General features: G+C 30.6%; 1 protein-coding gene across 2 annotated transcripts in view; it reads left to right on the plus strand.

The window, feature by feature from the left end:
* Positions 1-19207, plus strand: part of LOC103572802 (gamma-aminobutyric acid receptor subunit beta) — a 74085-nt gene that overhangs the window by 29031 nt on the left and 25847 nt on the right. For both annotated transcript variants that reach the window (XM_008551582.1, XM_008551583.1), the window contains exons 2-3: positions 3428-3525; positions 8697-8764. In XM_008551582.1, the coding sequence (XP_008549804.1) occupies positions 3428-3525; positions 8697-8764 (166 nt within the window). The remainder of the gene's footprint in view (positions 1-3427; positions 3526-8696; positions 8765-19207) is intronic.

Raw genomic sequence — 19207 nt, forward strand, 5'->3', positions numbered from 1 at the left:
AAATGTAAAAATAACTCGTTATTTTAACATGAACATTGTTAAAAAAAAAAAAAGTATTATCGTAATAACTATTATATTTATTTATTGTAATTGATTGAAAATATTATCAATTAATATCGAAAACTGTGTCAGACAATAAAAATTTATATTTTGCCCGAGGTATAAATTTGCAAAACAAGTGTGTTGATTTATATTTCAGTGTAACTGGATTTAGAGTAAAATAAAAAAAAAAATAAAAAAAAAAAAAAAAAAAAGAAAAAGAAAAAAAAATAGCTCAAGTCTGATTGTCATCCGTAGGAAAGTAAACTTTCTTGTTGGGGATTAAAAAAGTCTTGGGGAGGTTGCGGTAAGCTCGTTTCGATTCTAGAAGAAGCTCACGACTGATCCTATTACTGCAACAACTTTCCAGTCGTTCATTCTCGAGTAAAAAAATAAAAGAACATAGATCAAATAAAAAGATACTTAAAATTTTTTTTTTTCGTCTTAAGTTTAGTGTCTGGATGTTGCGATCAAAAGCTTTCCTCAGTCACTCTTTTATACCACAAATTGTTAAATCCGATGTCTTCTCAGTGTCACGTTAAAGAATTTTTCTCAACCTTTGGCTATTTACGTCATCTCGGTAACAAGTTAATAACAAAAATAATAAATAAAAAAAAATCAGTTTGCTAAAAATACCTCACGATACTTTTATTTATTTAGCCGACGTCGATAACCTTTGGGTTTAATAAAAAGACACATCGTGAAAAATTGTTAGGTTTACTCAAACATTATAGAGTTTAAAGTAAACTCTTTTTGAGCGCTTAAATGTCAATATTAATTTGACCTTTAAATTTAATATTATTGTTAACGTATATATATTTATTTATTAGATAAAATATTTAAAAATGTTTGGTAATACTCGTCTTGAGAGCAAAGAGAGCAGTAGTTTGTTTGTTTTATTTTTATAAAAGTTACTCGAGAGCTTTTTTAAAGGTTAATATAGTTGACGACGATAACATCAACTTTTACGAGTCCATTTGACGCAACGACGTCACTTACTTTTTATGCTGATACGCCCGAGTTTTGAAACAATGAAAAAGGTTTATTGACAAAAAGACGCCAAATTACATCAACTAAGTTATTGTTCTTTTACTTTTCTTAATAACTGTCTTAGAGTTTAAAAAAAAAATTATGTACATCAAATATAAAACAATGTGATAAATAATATGAAGAATAAAAATAATTTATTAAAGATGACTAAGCATTTTGAAAGTTTAATACGAGACGTGTTGGTTATAGCTCTTACCGATAATAGAACCGACACTCGACACTCGACACTCGACACTCGATTAACCTCCTACCATTGAATTGACTAATATTTACCCAGAGTGTACATCACAAGTAGTAATCGAGGGTCTTGCTCTTCTCAGTAACCGTGTACCTTGATTATGCAATTCTAGAAGCTAAGAGTCTTCCTGCCCGACTCTACTACCGCCATCCGACGTCACCCATCACTCCTCATTCCTCAACCCTCACCCGGCCCTTGAGCTTTACGCTTTGAGCTTCAGCCCTTAAACAACAACAACAACAATAACACCAACGACAGTAGCATCAACAACAAGTGTTGACAGTCTTTCGAGTACAAGATTCAAGTTGAGCCTTTTGTTTGGTTTTGTATTTATATTTTTAAAATATTTTTTTGTTCATCATAACGACGTCTTTGTCCTCGTGACAGTTGGGGCGACGTGCAACAAAAGCCCTCGGGTATTGCTTTCATCGGTTTCTCAAGGGTCGAAACACCACACCAACACCAACACTAACACCAATACCGACACAGACACAACGGGTGGGTGCTGAATGCTGGATGTGCCTGCTGCCCGCCCAGCCACCCTTGATTCCGGTGGATTCTAAAGTAATTACCGACTAAACTCAACGGCGAACCGAATCTCATTAGTCTATCAATCAATTTCCGCTCGAGAATCTCTAGATACGGATGAGAAATTGACGACCATGTCTCTGATTATATCATCTATATATTCACATACATCTATATACTTGACGTAAATCCACTAATTCTCGTACATTAGTGATAATTATAATCCCTTAATTTATTTTTAATTATTAGTTGATGGAATTATATAGTAAATTAATAAAATAAAAGAGCTTATGAGAGTGAATGGAAAATAAATAATAATAAATAAAAAAAAAAAATAAAAAAAAAAAAAAAAAAATGTGATACGATATAAAATGAAAGAGCGAGAGGTAGTCCGAGAGTCAGAAGGATAGAGTCTGCTGTGTGCGAAATAGGGTGAAGCTAACGATAAATTACGGCTGTTACCACGAGTTATACACAGAACCGCGCATATGTTCGAGGCTCTTTTGAAGTCAAACCACACTGGAAAATTATTATGGATAATTAACGGTCATAACGACAATAATGTATAGCTTAGCATGTTATATTACCGTGAGTTGTCTGCACATAAAACTTTGTTTTTATTATTATTTTTTCTCTTTTAAAATCTTCAAAGTACTTATTAAATATTAATAAGCTAATTACTCTTGGGTTTTATAATTTTCCTCATTTCCTCCTTAATATTCCAAAGTACATATACATTTTATGACATTTAAAATTAATTAACTTATTTTATAAAAAGAAAAAAATAGAATAAAACCTGAGTTTTAATAGATTTTTTTATTTAAAATACTTGGCCAATGCCTCATCGTTCCTTACCATGGCTCGACGGCAAAACTAATTAAACTACTTCATTAGAAAAAAATTAAGATTCTCCACAAATTCCTTTCACTGTTAAATCTACTGACAACTTTATATTCTTTCTCTTATTTCCTCTTGTTCATTCATTATTACAGCGGCCCCATAGCCCACGAGCAACTTTGATTAAAATTTTTACGCTGTCGATAATAAAAAACATCAACTTGATGATAGCAATATATACTGTTTTATTTTTTTTTTTTTTTTTTTTTTTTTTTTTTATATTTAAAAAAAAATCAATTACGCTGATTAATTTTTGAATTTTATTATTAAGAACATTATTGAGCTGAAGGCTAGTTGGATTGAAAGAGATAAATTTGATGGTACTAGAGTTGTATAAAAAAGCAGTAAAGTATAAATTAGTCAGAGTGGGCAGTAGCCTTTGGAGTTGGGACTTTAGCTATTGCAACGTAGCTTATTGGTCGATGGGAAATGCCCGGTAAGCGTTTCTTAATGTGATCGTTAAGCAGCTTACTTTACGACAGTCCACGTCCGTACGTGTGGTGTGAGTTAGTAGGACGTGGGCACTTAACTCTTCGATGTTTAAATTCCTAAGCTTAAGTAAAAGCTTTTTTTTTTTTTTTTTTTAATTTTAATTTTAATCGGTGATTTTTATTACACTCTCACCTGGTTTTATTAAATTATAATTTATAATTTTTTTAATTTTTTATGTTACAGGGCTGCAGGTGGTAGCATGTTGGGCGACGTTAATATTTCAGCAATACTAGATTCATTTTCAGTTAGTTATGATAAAAGAGTAAGGCCGAATTATGGAGGTGAGTAATTTTTTTTATTAACTCCATTAGTCATTCATCTCACAAATTAATTTAAAATTGTATCTTCAAAATAAAAATTTCTTAATTATAGATAAAATTTTAAAGATACTGTAATTTAAACTCATCCAATTGGTATCAAAATTTAATAAAAAAAAAAAAAAAAAAATTATAATCACTCATTATTAATTCATTGAGATAAAATTTTTAGGTGCATTGTAGGCAGTCAACCCAATAAACTCAAGTGATATTCAAGAAAATAGATCTTGTAATAATTTAAAAAAAAAAAAAAAATAAAATAAAAAAAAAAAAAATACAATCCGTATGTTGATTACAAGTCGAAAAAAGGGAACGAGTGTGGGTGTAAATGAGTGTAGATGAAAGAAAGAAGAAAGTATAAGTGTAGAGTAACCGAGATACTTCAAGTCATGATGCCATGTCGAGAATAAATAAATGATGGCAATTTCTTCCGTCGCCATTCCGGCATAAAGACTGTCTCCACAGTGCCCTACTCACCGAGTTTTGAATCGTTCCACTGCACATTATTTATTGATTCCCCTCCTTCCTATCATATAAAACTCTCTACATTATTTCTTGTTTTATTTTATATTTTTTTTATTTGTCTTTTTCTCCCTTACTCTATTCCATGTACTTTATTTCCGTTTATCCGGGGTTGTAAAGCTCCATCAACGTATCTTTAAACATTTTTCGGATTCGGGGCAATCTTCTTTCAAAAGTTTATGACGTATAAATACTAAATAATGCTATACTACTATATCATACTTTTTAAATAAGATAAATTCATCAAAGTATAAAATTATAGCAATACTCGAAAAATATATATATTGCTATTATTGTTATCAAAGTATTTTGTCTTAACTTTTCAAAGTTTTATTTTTATCGTTGATTTTTTTTTTTTTTTTTACTTTTATTTTGTCTTCCTGAGGGCAAGTAGAGAACCGCGATAGGACGAAGAGGAAGACGACTTCCTGTTAGCTTCCATTGTCCGAAGTATATAACGGAAAGGCGAGGTCGATAGTACAATAATCGTATCGAAATAAGACCGTCTCGAAGGTCGAGTTGGAGACCAGAGCAATGCTCCAATTGTACGTGTGATTGTCAGGAATTTTTCTCTTTCGCTCTCTCTCTCTCTCTTGGTGCTTTTTTTTTATTATTTATTCTTTTTTTACTTTTATTGTTTTTTTGTTTTTTTTTTTTGCCATTGAGAGTTCGAACAAGTGAAAGAGATAGAAAAATAAAGAATGACAAGGGCCAGCAATAAACGGCAGACTTGCAATTGCTGGTGTTGAGTGTTCATCGATTGATGCCTTTGATGTTTTTTGTTTTCTTTTGTTTTATTATTTTTTTTCTTTCTATATTTGTATTGGTAGTTTATAGTGCTTAGGGATGTTTTCGGTTTTTTTTGTACTTAAATAAATGACTAACAATCAATAATCTTAAATTGAAATATAAATAAAAAGTAAGAAAAATTGTTAATTCGAGTATAACAAAATTTATTTAAACGACTAAAGAGAGTGAGTGAATATTGAACAAACACAAAGTAAACGTTTAATTGAAAGGTGCAAAGGGGAATGTATCAATAACTGGTCAGCCTGTTCAAAGTGATTCCAGGAATAGCCAATGGGTTAATGGCATCTCTGACCCCTTGACTGTGATCCACTTTCAGTCCTCTATATAACTCGGGCTCAATACTATCTGTCGGTCTTTCTCTCTTAAAACCGAGGCATTGTCACCTTTACAAACAGAATCATTCAGCTGTGGCGACAGCGGTCGCAGAGAAGTCAAATTTTCGGGACACCTCGCTGGCGTTAGGGCGGGGCTTTGGCTTTCGGTAAAACACCGATCGATGTTGGGACGTCGAGAGTTGCCACGGGTTACCGTTAATAGTATCTTCTGGTCCTGGTCCAAACCCAACACACACACACACACAAACAATCAAATATATATACTATCTTGTCATCCATTTCTTTTATTTTCTTAACCATAATTACCAACATCAACTTCATTTATTCCCGTCTCGTCCACTGAATTTTTTCTCCAACAAAAGATTTATCTTTTTTATTTTAATAAATTACGTAAAAAAAATAGAGCTATACATTATCAAGAACATGTTGACGATCAGTACGAAATGACGAGAGAATTTTAAAATAAATAATATTTTTATGTTAAAATGTTGACTTGACCCAGATACATATCGAATCTCGAATTTGTAAAAATCACGGTATTGATGTCGGTATTGAACATCAAGGCACATTTATATCTGGATCTATAGAGACGTACGGCTACTCAGACTTTAGATTCAATCGCCAACTTTTCACTTTCCGGTCACGATCGCCAAAGAACGATGACTGGTCTTATTTTTTACCAACATATTCAATGTAGCTATATGTATATAAAAGATTTTTTTTTTTCGTCATTTCTATTCCCTTAGTCTTTTTTTTCATGGATTTTTTTTTATATATGTGTGTGTGTGTGTGTTGTATCAGTCTCTCTTTCAAATGTCGCCCTACGGGACGTGATTCTCGGCGATGGGTTTTCCAGAAGCCAATCCCCAGACAAGAGATATTACTATGGCAACGTATCGCGTCCTTAAAAGGATTTACTTGGTAGTAGAGGGATGAGGTCAAAAGTACAATTTACAGCAAATAGCTGACCCAATCGTGATAGTCTATTGCTAAGCTTCGATAAATTATTTTTTAGTACATACCCGAAATGATAATCTGTTTTTTTAATTGCCTGGCGAGGTGCTTACATTTTTTTTCAATTGAGCTCGCGGATTAATATCAAAGGTCATTGAAATAGGGCAATCAAAACGATAAATACTGAATACATATTTTTGGATAATTGTTTTATTTTTAATTGTCAATTAATACTTTTTTAATTATATTTTTTTTATGAGGATGAAGTTATAAAGCTTTAGAAATATATTGTAAGAAAATGACTTGCAGTAGGGTCAGGACATAAATTTTTATGAGTAGATAGGTTAAAACATTAAGAGAGACGTGTATCGATTGAGATAGCTATCTAATATATGTACATAAAAGCTTAAGGATTTGATTAAGTATCGGCAAAGAATGTGGTCAGACGCAAGCTGAAAGGAAAAAAACCAGAGAAAGAATGAGAGAGTGCAGTGCGGAAATATGCAAGCATTCAATTTTCAATCTTCTGGTTGAAAACGTAAAAAAAAAAAAATAATAATAATAATATCTGCAGCATGCGCTTGATGCTTCTCAATCTTATTTCCTCGCGTTATTTAACCTATGCTTCTTTGAATTTTATACTATCGATAAAAAGTTTTATTGAATAAAGTTAAATAAAGTAACAACGAATAACGAATAAATTCAATTGATATATTAAAGGAATGAATTTAAATAAAATATCCTTACAAGTATACAGTTTTTATCCACAAAATTTGTTTTATAATTTTCTTGCGGCCAATAATTTAATAAACTTAATTTTAAAAACAAATAATCCATTAGTACACATATTTAATTTATCCAACTAAATAAATATATGTCAATCTGGATGGAAAAATAACTAATTACACGTTAAATTTTTTAAATATACTTGTATGACAAAGTAAAAAATTAATGATTGAACACAAGTATATAAATAATTTAAAAAAAAAAAAACTAGTAAAAGTGGGTGATCAGATCAACATGAATGCCATTATCAACTCGAATTAAATTCAATAATGAAAGTATTAATTTTCCGCAACGTTGGGGTAATTTAATTAACAACCATTACACTACATACGCACACTCACGCACACATACTAATTTAAATGAAACATATATAAATTTAAATATATGTAAATAAATTGACCTGATAAAAAAGCGATACATTTTATTAACCCGATAATAACTGATAAATATCATCGAGGAAAATATTGTGTACCAACATTCGACTAAAATAACCTACACAATATAAATGTAATTGTATATATATATATATATAGGAAAAAGTGTGAGGAGTGTGAGAAGTAGTGAAAAATGGATAAAAATTAATCGTTAGTGAACATGGAGTTGCAACAAATATCAATCAACTAAAATGACCATACCTGATGTACACTGCTGTCGCATATCAGCACTCATCCGTTATATAACGGTGCCGACGAGCCAGCCAGTCACCCAGAGTCCGGATAGTACCGATGCTTGGGGGACTACTCGCAATATCATGAAATACGAGCCCCCTGAGTAACATACGTCACGTATAGGTTAAAGGGTCACGGGTATATGTTCGGACTAAAATGTACAATGTTGCTACTCAACCAGGGGTAAAGGGAGTAATGTATTGTTGCAATGGGTACACTGCCTATATATACATATATATTGGCTGCACTCTGCACTACATGCTAGTGTGTTGTGTGAAGCACAAAGATGTTAAGGGAGTCACTCTCCGGTACTCTATTACTAATATTGTTGCTCTTGTTATTGTTGTTTACATGCTACGAAAGTTTGTTTGTACATTGGTCTATATTTTTACTTTAATTAATACTGCAGAAATTGTTGGAAAAAAATGATATTATGTATTTGTTGCGTGAGTTTTCTCACTTTAACGGTCCTGATTCAGTAAATTGTTTTGAAAGAAGATTGAAAATAATTTTTCAATGGACAATGATAAATATGACTCAGAAGTATCTCAGTTAATGTGTTGGTGTGATTTGAATGATAATCCGATGGACATTGCGGCATCTGGTTATCATATAAAAGTGTGTTTAATATAAATTTAATTCGCCGGCCATTTTGGTGTGCTGTCACATAGTTCTGGTTTATCGATAGCGTAAAAAGTAGATACGAGAAAACGTACGCTAACCCGTGGTACACCAGATGACAGACTACGTTGTACTATGATTGTATTATATTGAAAAGTCATTATCATTTGACTGATTTATCGAGCCAATAAATTTCAATAAAGTTATTAATATCTAACTAGGTTGACTAATCATTTTAAATTACCACATAAGTCTCATTATTGTTCAATTTTATTCTAAATTTTTTTTTTTTTTTTTTACCATTTTTTTATGGATATGGACAATTATAAAAAATGAAAAAAATAAAGAATATATTTATCGATAAATAAAGATCGTAGAGCATTGTGATTGGTTATTTCGGCCAGCTAGGCCGACTCAGTTTTAATAACCTTAATTTCAGGTCCGCCTGTCGAGGTCGGTGTCACCATGTACGTCTTGAGTATCAGCTCGCTATCAGAAGTCAAAATGGTACTACCTTAGGTCTTCTTATACAAAAAAATATATATACAACCGCCGAATTAGTTATCACTCGTTTTTTTGACTGTAGTTTGATGATTTTTTTTTTTAACTAACTAATTTTCTGTAAAATAATTGAATAAGACTCTATATAATTTTTTGACAAAGTTATCAACTGGTTGCAGAGCTACAGTAGTTTGAATCGTCATAATGAAAATATATAAATTAATAATGACCAAAAATTGGTTCTATTGATATAATGTATATTTTCTTAAAGTTTATTAAAAAAAAAAATCATCGAGCTACAAACTTTAGTTATCACAAATCCCACAGATCCAAATATGTATTTTTTTTTTTATTTTTTAAAGATGGACTTCAGGATTATAAAAAACCCGTTTAAATTTTACCTCAACCTAATATTTATCTCGTTTTAAATCCACAACAAAACCAATCTCCTGAATCATTTGCTCGGTAAATTTTAGATAAAATAATTTATTGTCATTACTCCCATAAGGGAGACCAGGGCACGACCGCTCGCCTAAGCTGTTAATTATTTTTTGAGGCTTTTGGTCGATTTCGAAAACAATCATCATAATTTTGTTTTTTGGCAAATGTTTGAGAAGATTAATCGTGCCCCGGTCTTCTCTGCATATTTTAATATTTATTTGACTTTTTTCAAATTTCCATATTTATTTTCTCCCGTCCAAAGTCTCGTGGTTCTAATGGAAACGTCAGTAGTAAAATAAAAGAAAAAAAGCTAAAATAGTAAATCAGTAAATTTGAGCTCTGGAATTAATAAAAGTTATACATATTTACTGTCGAAAAAGGTAAAATAATAAATAATTTATCGTTTTTAGCTAGTCGGTAGCATTTAGTTTGATTAGGAGCTGGGATTTTGTTATTTTTGTTTTATTAGTCTGTCGGATATTGACGTATAGTGGATTGTACGTCGACGAGGATGTAGTAGAGTCACGGGAGCGATTTTACGCGCAGCAGGGAGTTAATTACGACAGGACACGACGACACTTGGACGGTGTGGTGGACACAAGGACATTCGTCACTGTTAGAGAACAGGACACGCCAAGCGGATGTGGACACGTCGCTGCTACGTCGGTTGTGCTCTCAACTGATAAAAGCCCAGCAGTCCCCGTGGTTTGAGAGACTAGATGGGACAGAATAGAACAGAATAGAATAGAATGAGATAAAATGGGATGAGTTGAGTTTGAAAATCAAGAGTGGATGAAACAGTTTAATCGAGAGGGCTCGAGAGGTGAACGAGTATAAAAGAGGTATCTCAAGTTGTAGTGAACAAAGACAATAAGACAACGAGTAGGGCCAAGAGGTTTAAGGATAACAAGAACCAAGTGTCCGTTTCATTAAATTAGTTGACTCTCTTTTTCATTATATTGACCATCTTAATTAAAAATTCGATTACTCTGTCTTGTTTTTAAATTTATAACCATTAGAACCATTAGAACCACTTGTGTTACCTTATTATTTTAATTAAAGGGAGCCGTTGGTTTTTTATTCGTTAGATACACTGATACACTCGCACTGTGATCAAATTAGAGACAAATATTTTAATTAATGGTCATATATGTTAGCGCAATTTATTTTATTCAAAATCGCACTTCCCTTGTTTACCTGTTCATAATCAATACACTAGTCAATAAAATACTTAATATTTTATTTAAAATGCGTTCCTCATTAGTGGGTTTAGAAAAATGTATGTCGTTCATAGACACCGGCATGCAAAAAATTTAAATTTATATAAATTATTGATAACTTTAAACTTTGAATTTTAATACATATATATTTACTATATGAAATTTTTTTAAAATAAATTTTTTCTCACAGTTATCTGTAAGGCATCCACACCCTATATTTTTTTTTACATTAGTTTCCATAAATATTTAAATTTAAATTTGTTAAAAATATTTCCCTATTTTTTATTGTAAATAGAAATTCAAAATTTAATTTTTCTTATTTAATAAGTTATGGAATTCGGTCTAGAATGTTAGCGAAATTTATTTGATTTTTTTTTTTTTTTTTTTTTTAAATTTATGAGCGAGTTATTTCTAGAATTTTTTTTCATATTTATGATAATTAAATATAAATATATGAGCACGAGCTTTGGGTGTAATTTAAAAGTAAATATTATATAAGAGAAAACGCTCGTGACATATATTTATATACCTTTATATATTTAAGTAAATATGCCATCCCATTAGACGCTAGCTGCTATGCCGCGGCTGCTGAGATGGGCTGCCCGCTGCCAGCACTGATAATTTCTTCGACCCTTTGTAACGCGTATCAACGTCATGCTAAATTATTTATATTACATTTTGTTAAACAACAACAAAAAAAAATATATATATATCTCCAAATACTTGAACAGATATTTTTACACAAGTTGGGTAAAAACGCGAGTGAAAAAAAATAAAAGAGTAAATACCTGACCTCTGCACAAGACGGTCGGTGATGAGGGTACTAAGTTGACATGATGTCTTCCACATTCCCTTCCGTGCAACACTCACCTTATATAATTAATTGGTACTTCACAAAACCCACTCTTAAACGCAACTGATCCAAGAATCTGGAACAATTATTTCTAAAAAAAAAATTTTTATTTTATAATTTTAATTGTTATTATTATTTTAATAATTAGACTAAGTTTAACATAATTTTTTCTAGCCTGGACTAACAACCGTTGATTTGGTTCCGTGCAGGGTAGGAGCTATTTCTTCATACAACGTTTTTTTACTTTATTTTATTTATTTATTTATTTTTTTTTTTTTCAGGAAAAATTAAAAAAATTCACTTGATTTTTTCACGTTCTTTATTCTCTAATTAAGACAAGATTACAAAAAATAATAATTTTAATTTTCAGAAAAAAAAAAATTAAATAAATGGCGGTGACAAAAAAATAAAAAAATAAAGGACATGAAAAAAGGTGGATATGTTGTTAAATAAAATTTGTTGGAGATATGATCGTGCAGCAAGCCGCTTGGTATTTTTGTTGATTCCAGGTCCACCCGTAGAAGTTGGCGTCACCATGTATGTCCTCAGCATCAGTTCTGTGTCGGAGGTGTTGATGGTACGGTGCCTCTTAATCGTACAACTCACGTCAACTTAATCGCTCACTCGCTCGCTCGATCCTATCCTTTGTCTTGATCCTTAAACTTTTTTTTTCTCGTAGCATCCACGTCAATTCGCCCCAAACAAAACCTCAATCCGCTACTTCAACTTTAATCCCTTTCTAGGTCGTTTGTAGTTACTCCCAAACCAACACATCTATCTTTCTATCTATCTATCTATATACGTTTTTTTATATTTTTTTTTTTTCACTGACAACCACTGACATCTCTTCATCTCCTATACGTATCACCCTACTTCTTTTACCTTTTTTGCTCCTCACAATTTCTATTATTTTTTTTTTTTTTTTTTTTTTTTATTATTTTTAAAAGAAGGTACGATCGTAACTGACAGTGATACCTCTTCTTAAAATCTCTTCACTTCAAAAGAACCTATTTTAACGTCATAATCACATTTTACAAGCTTTGTCGTACACATTTTTTTATATAAAGAATTTAAAATTTATTCCTTTTTAAACAAATCCTAAATATTTTTACAGATTTAAAAAAAAAAAAATTTATCAATAAACTTGAAAACTTTATAATAAATTGTTACAATACGACAAGTAAATTAAAATTAAAACCATAATTGCTTTTACTCAATTACCATTTTAAGTTAAAAAAAAAAAAAAAAAAAAAAAAAGATCGTACCTCCTTTTATTAAATAAAAAAAATTGAAATAACGAGCAAGCGTCAATTTTGTGTGTTAAATGTTTAAACTTTTATGAGTAAGGTAGAAAAGATTGCAAAATGTTAAATGTGTTGAATGCCTGTGTTTTATTTATTGTTTTTATCGCGAGTATTTAGTTGATGCTTGCTCGTGTCCTTTTTTTTGTTAAAAAACAAATCCCACGGATCAACATTAATCCACCAAAGTACTAGTTATTTGTTTGAGTAATTAAATACAAAAACACTGAAGACGCTGAAAAAAAAAAAAAAAAAAAAAAAAGAAAAAACTAACAATATTTTTAGCTCGTCACGGCTGTTTGGTTGGCTGTACTGTTACAAGGGAACCTTGCTACGTTCCACAGTCTTCGCAAGATTCACATTTTATTAATTATTATTATTATTATATTTATACAATTTCGTTTACCATATCTATTGTGATTGATTGCGTCTTTGTGTATACAATTAGTTAATTAATTAATTAATTAATTAATTTATACATAAACAATTGTGTGTTACAATGCATGGCCAAACCCGCGGAGCTCAAGTTAAATCAACAAAACAGCAGCCACATTTTAATCGGCAAGCTAATTAATTTACACAAAGTAGCTTTGGGGTATTTAATTATTGTTAAAATTAAACTATTTAAATCCTTTGAGTTTTTAAAATAAAGCCAGCTTATAGTTTACAGACTTGTTCTACAAATTTATTAATAATAATTATTATTTTTATTAGTATTATAATTTATCGAGCAATTAATAAAACAGTTTGTTGTTTGGAAAGGTTTAATAATTAAGTCTTCAAGTTTGTTTGAGTTTATTCTCTCATTGAGATGGTGGTAATAAGGAAGAAGAGGCACTTGAGATAAAGACTAAAGAGTTTAGTACATGTATGTAAGTTCGAATCCTAACAAGTCTTGAAATTATAGCGCCGGCGAAGAAGGAATCGGAGGAACTCAAATATTCCAAGGAGTATAAAGGCGGGCAGGCAGGCGGATTTAATGTCTGGTCTGTACTCTAACGAGCCAAACCTCTAATGGAAAACCGTTACGTTACGTTACGCTCTGGCTTGGACCGGAAGTCGAAGATAATTTCTCGGGCTTGGCACTCGCTACGAATTTCATTAGATCTTTCTACCTCTATCTACCTTTATCTCTATCTCTGTCTACTAAGTATATATATAAAACAATATATATCTATATAAGTTTTGTTAGATCTTTCTGTCACTATCACACTGTCTTTATAACTCTCTTATTGCTTTGTATGTCGCGCTCTCGCTCTAGTTTTAAATATTTATACATAGTTATTCCGAGCAAAGGCTTTTTTAACACGTATACGCGTTTCCGTCAGAGTATGCATATGTATAAACATAAATATACATACACATATACAGAAGAGCTAAATAATTAGTCCTCTTGTAATTAAATTTATTTAATTCTCCTTGAAATTATGAATAAATTCAAATTACCTCAAAAATTAAATGAATTTTTCTAAAAATAAAAACTCAATGGACACTAAAAAAAAATTGTGGTAACAAAATTCGAGCTCCGCAGGCCACTGGACGAACAAATGTTACATTGTATTTATGTAAACAATACATTGATATTTATTATTATTTATTTTAAAATTTTTTTTTTGTATTTTTTTAGGTTTAGCATAATATTCTGTATTTATTATGATATATTCCAGTAGCATTCGACTGAAGTTCCGGTTTGTACATTCAGATTCAAATTTAAAATCGACCGCAAAAAAAATTATAATAATAAAAAAAAAAAAAAAAAAAAAAAAATGTTGAATAAAAAATTTTGAATCAACCAAAAAGGCATTGTTGTGAAAAATATTTTTGCTTTTTAAATGTAAATTTAAGCACTTAAAATCATAACAAGCAAAAAAATAATCAGGCTTAATTTGGAAATACGGAAGTAGGAAAAATTGCCGGAGAAAGAGAGAAACCTCGAGAGGTGTTTCGAAGGGCTGCTTTTATGACAAATACCAGAAAATAAAGTGGACATTTGATTGTAACTGAAACTGAATGTACGAGACTGGACCCCAGGTGTTGAGCCCTGTGCGGAAACCAAATCAAATAATCGACACTGTCACCTGGAACGTGACTCGCGATTTCTCTTGTTCTCCAAATTATAAATCGATCCTATCCCAATACTTTTCCTACTAAATTTATAAATAAACAAACGTAAATAAATAAATAAACAAAAAAATAAATAAAATTTTAAATCTGTAAATTTGCCCATTAATTTTATTTTTTATATCTCTTACACGAATCACCAACAAAATTTATAAATTCATTAATTTATTTATTAATCTGTAAATTAATAAATAAATTAGAGTAATAAATATAATTGTTGGTTATTGATGTGTAGAGTTGATACAAAATTGCATCCCACACATGAGGACCCCGTGGATTGCAAAATAAAAAAACCTCAAAAATGACTCGGGTTACGAATAAAAAAAAATTTTTAAATAATTAATTAATTAAAATTGATATATTTAAACGAATGGTTTGAAAACCATGTAAATTATAAATAATCGACATAATACGAAAGTCGAGATGCTACGAAATCATATTGTCAGTGTGTGCAGTGCGCTTCTGGCCGCCGCCGCGTCATGTGTATGCTTTCACATTGCATATAATTATTATTATTATTATTATTATTATTATAAATATTTGATTAATTATTATCATTGTTATTTAGACTGTGCATCTATTTTGCAACTGAGTGTGGTAAAATGTGTTTAATTCAAATAATTTCAAAACGTTCGGTATTTTTTTTTATAAAAAATTAATTTATTGGATTTTATTAATATTCCTGTCATAAACTTTATTGAATAGTGAAAAATAGATAAAATTTTATATTTAGATCCAAAGAGGATTAAAATGAATGCTGATTTTTAGGTATAAATATATAAAAATTAGGAAATAAATAAAAAAAAATGTAATTGATAAAAAATTGTTTGTGAATAAGAATGGTTGAGTTTAAAATTTTTTATGTTATTTTGAATAAATTTGCAATTTTAAATCGTGTGTATGAGTGTAGTGGAACCAATTTTAAAATTTAATCCCTTGGATATAATGTCAAACACGCGTTTAAATTTATAATATATATTATTCGAGCTTTATTAATATAAAGCTCAAAGACATTTATTCATTAACAAATTTTAATATTTATGTTCCTTTTATTAAATATTAATTTATTACTTTATACTCTAAAATATTATTCATAATTCTCTTTGAAAGAAGTAAAATAAAAAATATTGAAAACTTAATATTTAATAATACCGAACGTTTTTTTTTTTTTTTTTGGTACAATGAAAGCATTCAAGTGAAAAAAGGATTGCGATATTATATTTATTTATAAATTTATAAAAACCGAAAAATTAATTTTCGATTGCTTGATAAGCTTTTGCAGCTTGTATATGCTTGTGTACACTCCACCGCATACCTGATCAACAGAGTCTTTATTTTAAAACCAAAAGACAACAATAAAAAATTTAATAAAATAATTCAAGTGACATCGGATATTAAATTTATTGGAAATAAATTTCTATGGTACGAACTTGTAATTTAAATTTTTCGGGTGGAATGAAAAATATATTTTTATGAAAAATATTTGGGAAAGATTTTAAGAATGAAAAGGGCAAGTAACCAATAAGGCAATAAAAATAAAAGACAAGTTTAAATTGAATGAGCTCTTTTAACATCGATTTTTATTCTTCCCCTTTACTCTGGTTTTCTAAACGACAGTTTTTGATCACCACCCCAAAATCATATTATATTCGTATATTATACATCTCTCATATACATACACATATATAGTAACATGTATACACTCATCCAACACCCTCGGAAACCAGTAAGAACCCTTGTCAAACGTTTTTGCGTATTTACTGCGCATTAGTCGTCTACTCTTTTACTACCCCTCCCCCCTTACACATTTGCCTTAAACATTTTGTACCTTTTCAAGAGAGATTATCTAGGATCTTAAACTCTTGATTTTTTACCTTATTTTTTTTGTTGTATGAAAGTAAAACACACAGTGCTTTAACCCCCAAGCTCGACGTCGCCATTTCCACTACCACCAAATCCCCAGATACGTTTTTCTTACTAACGAGATAAGCGTTAAGTTTTTGTTCAAACTCGTGACCCAATTCAATCGAATTATCTTTCGTCAAAACTGTCTTCAGATATTGTCGAGCTAAGGTTTCCCCAGTCGACAATTTTTCACATGGATGATAAGTGATAATAAATTATTTATTAATTAAATATAAAAAATATAGATCTGTAGTTTAGCTATGATTTATGACAAGAGTTTTGATTGTTTTATAGTGAACGTAAAAAAAAAAAAAAAAAAAACACGTCGAGAATATGATAATATACTTATAAACCAAACCACAGCATACAATTTAGTGTCTCAGTTGGTGGAGCTCACGTTTACAAGAGGGAAAATACCTTATATATATATATATATATATATTATATACTCTTTTACTCAGTTACGTTTGGTAGTTTGGTATCGTGATATTACGCTGTTGGTGGGTACCACCCGCGACGTCCTCGAGAACATCCCCGGGGATTGCCAGCCAGCGTTCGAGACGACAACAGGGCCGCAGTGCGCCTGGAGAGTCGCCAAATGCGTTATATCCAGCCAGCACACACTACTAAACCAAATCATACTGAAACCAACCAGCGTTCCACCGAGCGAGCAACTTATTTTCTCCTCGAAAAAAATTATCACGTGGACGAGCATCTTTTCAGTAAATTCCGAATCCCGTTCTCGTAATATTTAAATTTTTATTTAAATCCGAGCAGAGATCTTGACACGTATTTTTAACTATACATATACTCGATACATGTAACGGGCTTATCTGTAAATAACTAGTGGTTTAAATAAACATTTTCATGTTTTTTACTGGTATCATTGTTATTATTATGTTGTTGTTGTTGTTGTTGGAGACACTTGAACGAGCAAACATCTTAAGCATTTCTAAAATCGTGGTCTTTTTATTTTTTTATTTTTCGATAAGAAGCTGAGAGACAAGAGCTGGAAAATGCCGAGCGAGTGAATAAGAGCTTCGGAAAATAAATAATAAAAAATGTCAAGAGACGATTATTTGCAGCCAGGTCTAAGTAGCCATACTGTTACGTCAAGTGGATGGCAGGTGCAGTTTGCTAGTTTATAGTCCACCCATCCTATCCACTCTCAACCCTCTTTAAAACGACAACGAATATTTTTTATCTGAAAAGTTTATTTTTATAATTAAAAATTTATAAAGACAAATATTATTCTTTAAACTTAAAAGTTTAAATATTTAAATTTATATTTTATTAATTAAAAATATATTTCAGAACCCATGAGAATATTTTGTTTAACAAATTAAAGATTCACTAAGCAATTCAGACGGTGAATACCAAATGCCAGGATTATTCTCGGAATCCCAAGACACCCATAAACTCCGCATGTCCTCCTATAATAGCCAAGTCGTCTCTGTGTCCTTGGTTCACCCTTTCTTATACCAGGATATTACCCTCACTACCCCTCTACTACCCCTCTACTACCCCTCTACTACCCCTCTACTAGCCTCGTCATCTTATTTTACCCCTCGAACACCATTCAACCCCTTACGACTTACAATACCATCGCATAGCTTCGTTATCTTTCCAGCTGATCACTTGTCTCAAGCACATTCCCTCACTCTTATCCTATTATATAACCTAGATATATAGATATATAAAGATACGAAAATCCATTCTACAAGGTTTTATTGAAAACTAAACTTTTTTTGACTCTCTATACCCAACAATCCCTTATACTCTGGATCCCTTTTACCATTTGGGCCATCCCGATTCCCCGAAACTATACGGATAGTTGCTCCAAATAGTTGTACTCTCAAAGGGAAATGAATTGCGATAGCTGAGTCTACTAAAGCCTCAATGCTTCATCCCTTTGTTCTTACCAATATCAACTCTCTCTTTGTTACTATACTCGCAACACAAAAATATATTTTTACAACTTATTATTTTTTTTTTTTTTGTTTTTTTATTCACACCCAGTATCGAATAAAAATAGTTTTTAGAAATTTTATAAATTATAATTTATAATCTAATAATTAAAAGAGTTCAAAGAGACGTAATTTTGAATAAAAATATAAATGACTAGAGAAGGAAGAATAAAAATAAGTATTACCGCACAAGTTCCATTAAGCACTTGACGGTTAACTTTTACGGTGACCTATTAAAAGAACTGCCGTAAGAGTTTGCTAAAAAATATTATTATAATAATAATAATAATAATAATAATAATAATAATGATAAAATTTATTTTTTAGCAAAACTGCATTTGCAAAGTTAAACTTTAAATTTATTTATTTATTTATTTGTTTCTTTGTTCTAACGGATTTCATTTCACGTGAATGGGTAAAAGATAAATTATAAATCATAATACGGTAATGGATTTTTGTGTTACTTTTAAAGGTTTTAAGTAAGAAGTTGCTAAGAATTTACGGAAATGTATTTTTTTATTTATATTTTTTTTTGAGGATATCTATTTAATTCTTACGATAAATCGAACTGGCTATTCTCGGTCTACAACTTTAAAGTTACGACGCAAATAACTTGTCGAGATACCAAAGAAATAAAGTAC

The sequence above is a fragment of the Microplitis demolitor genome, chromosome 6 (assembly GCF_026212275.2).
Source record: "Microplitis demolitor isolate Queensland-Clemson2020A chromosome 6, iyMicDemo2.1a, whole genome shotgun sequence".
NCBI lineage: Eukaryota > Metazoa > Arthropoda > Insecta > Hymenoptera > Braconidae > Microplitis > Microplitis demolitor.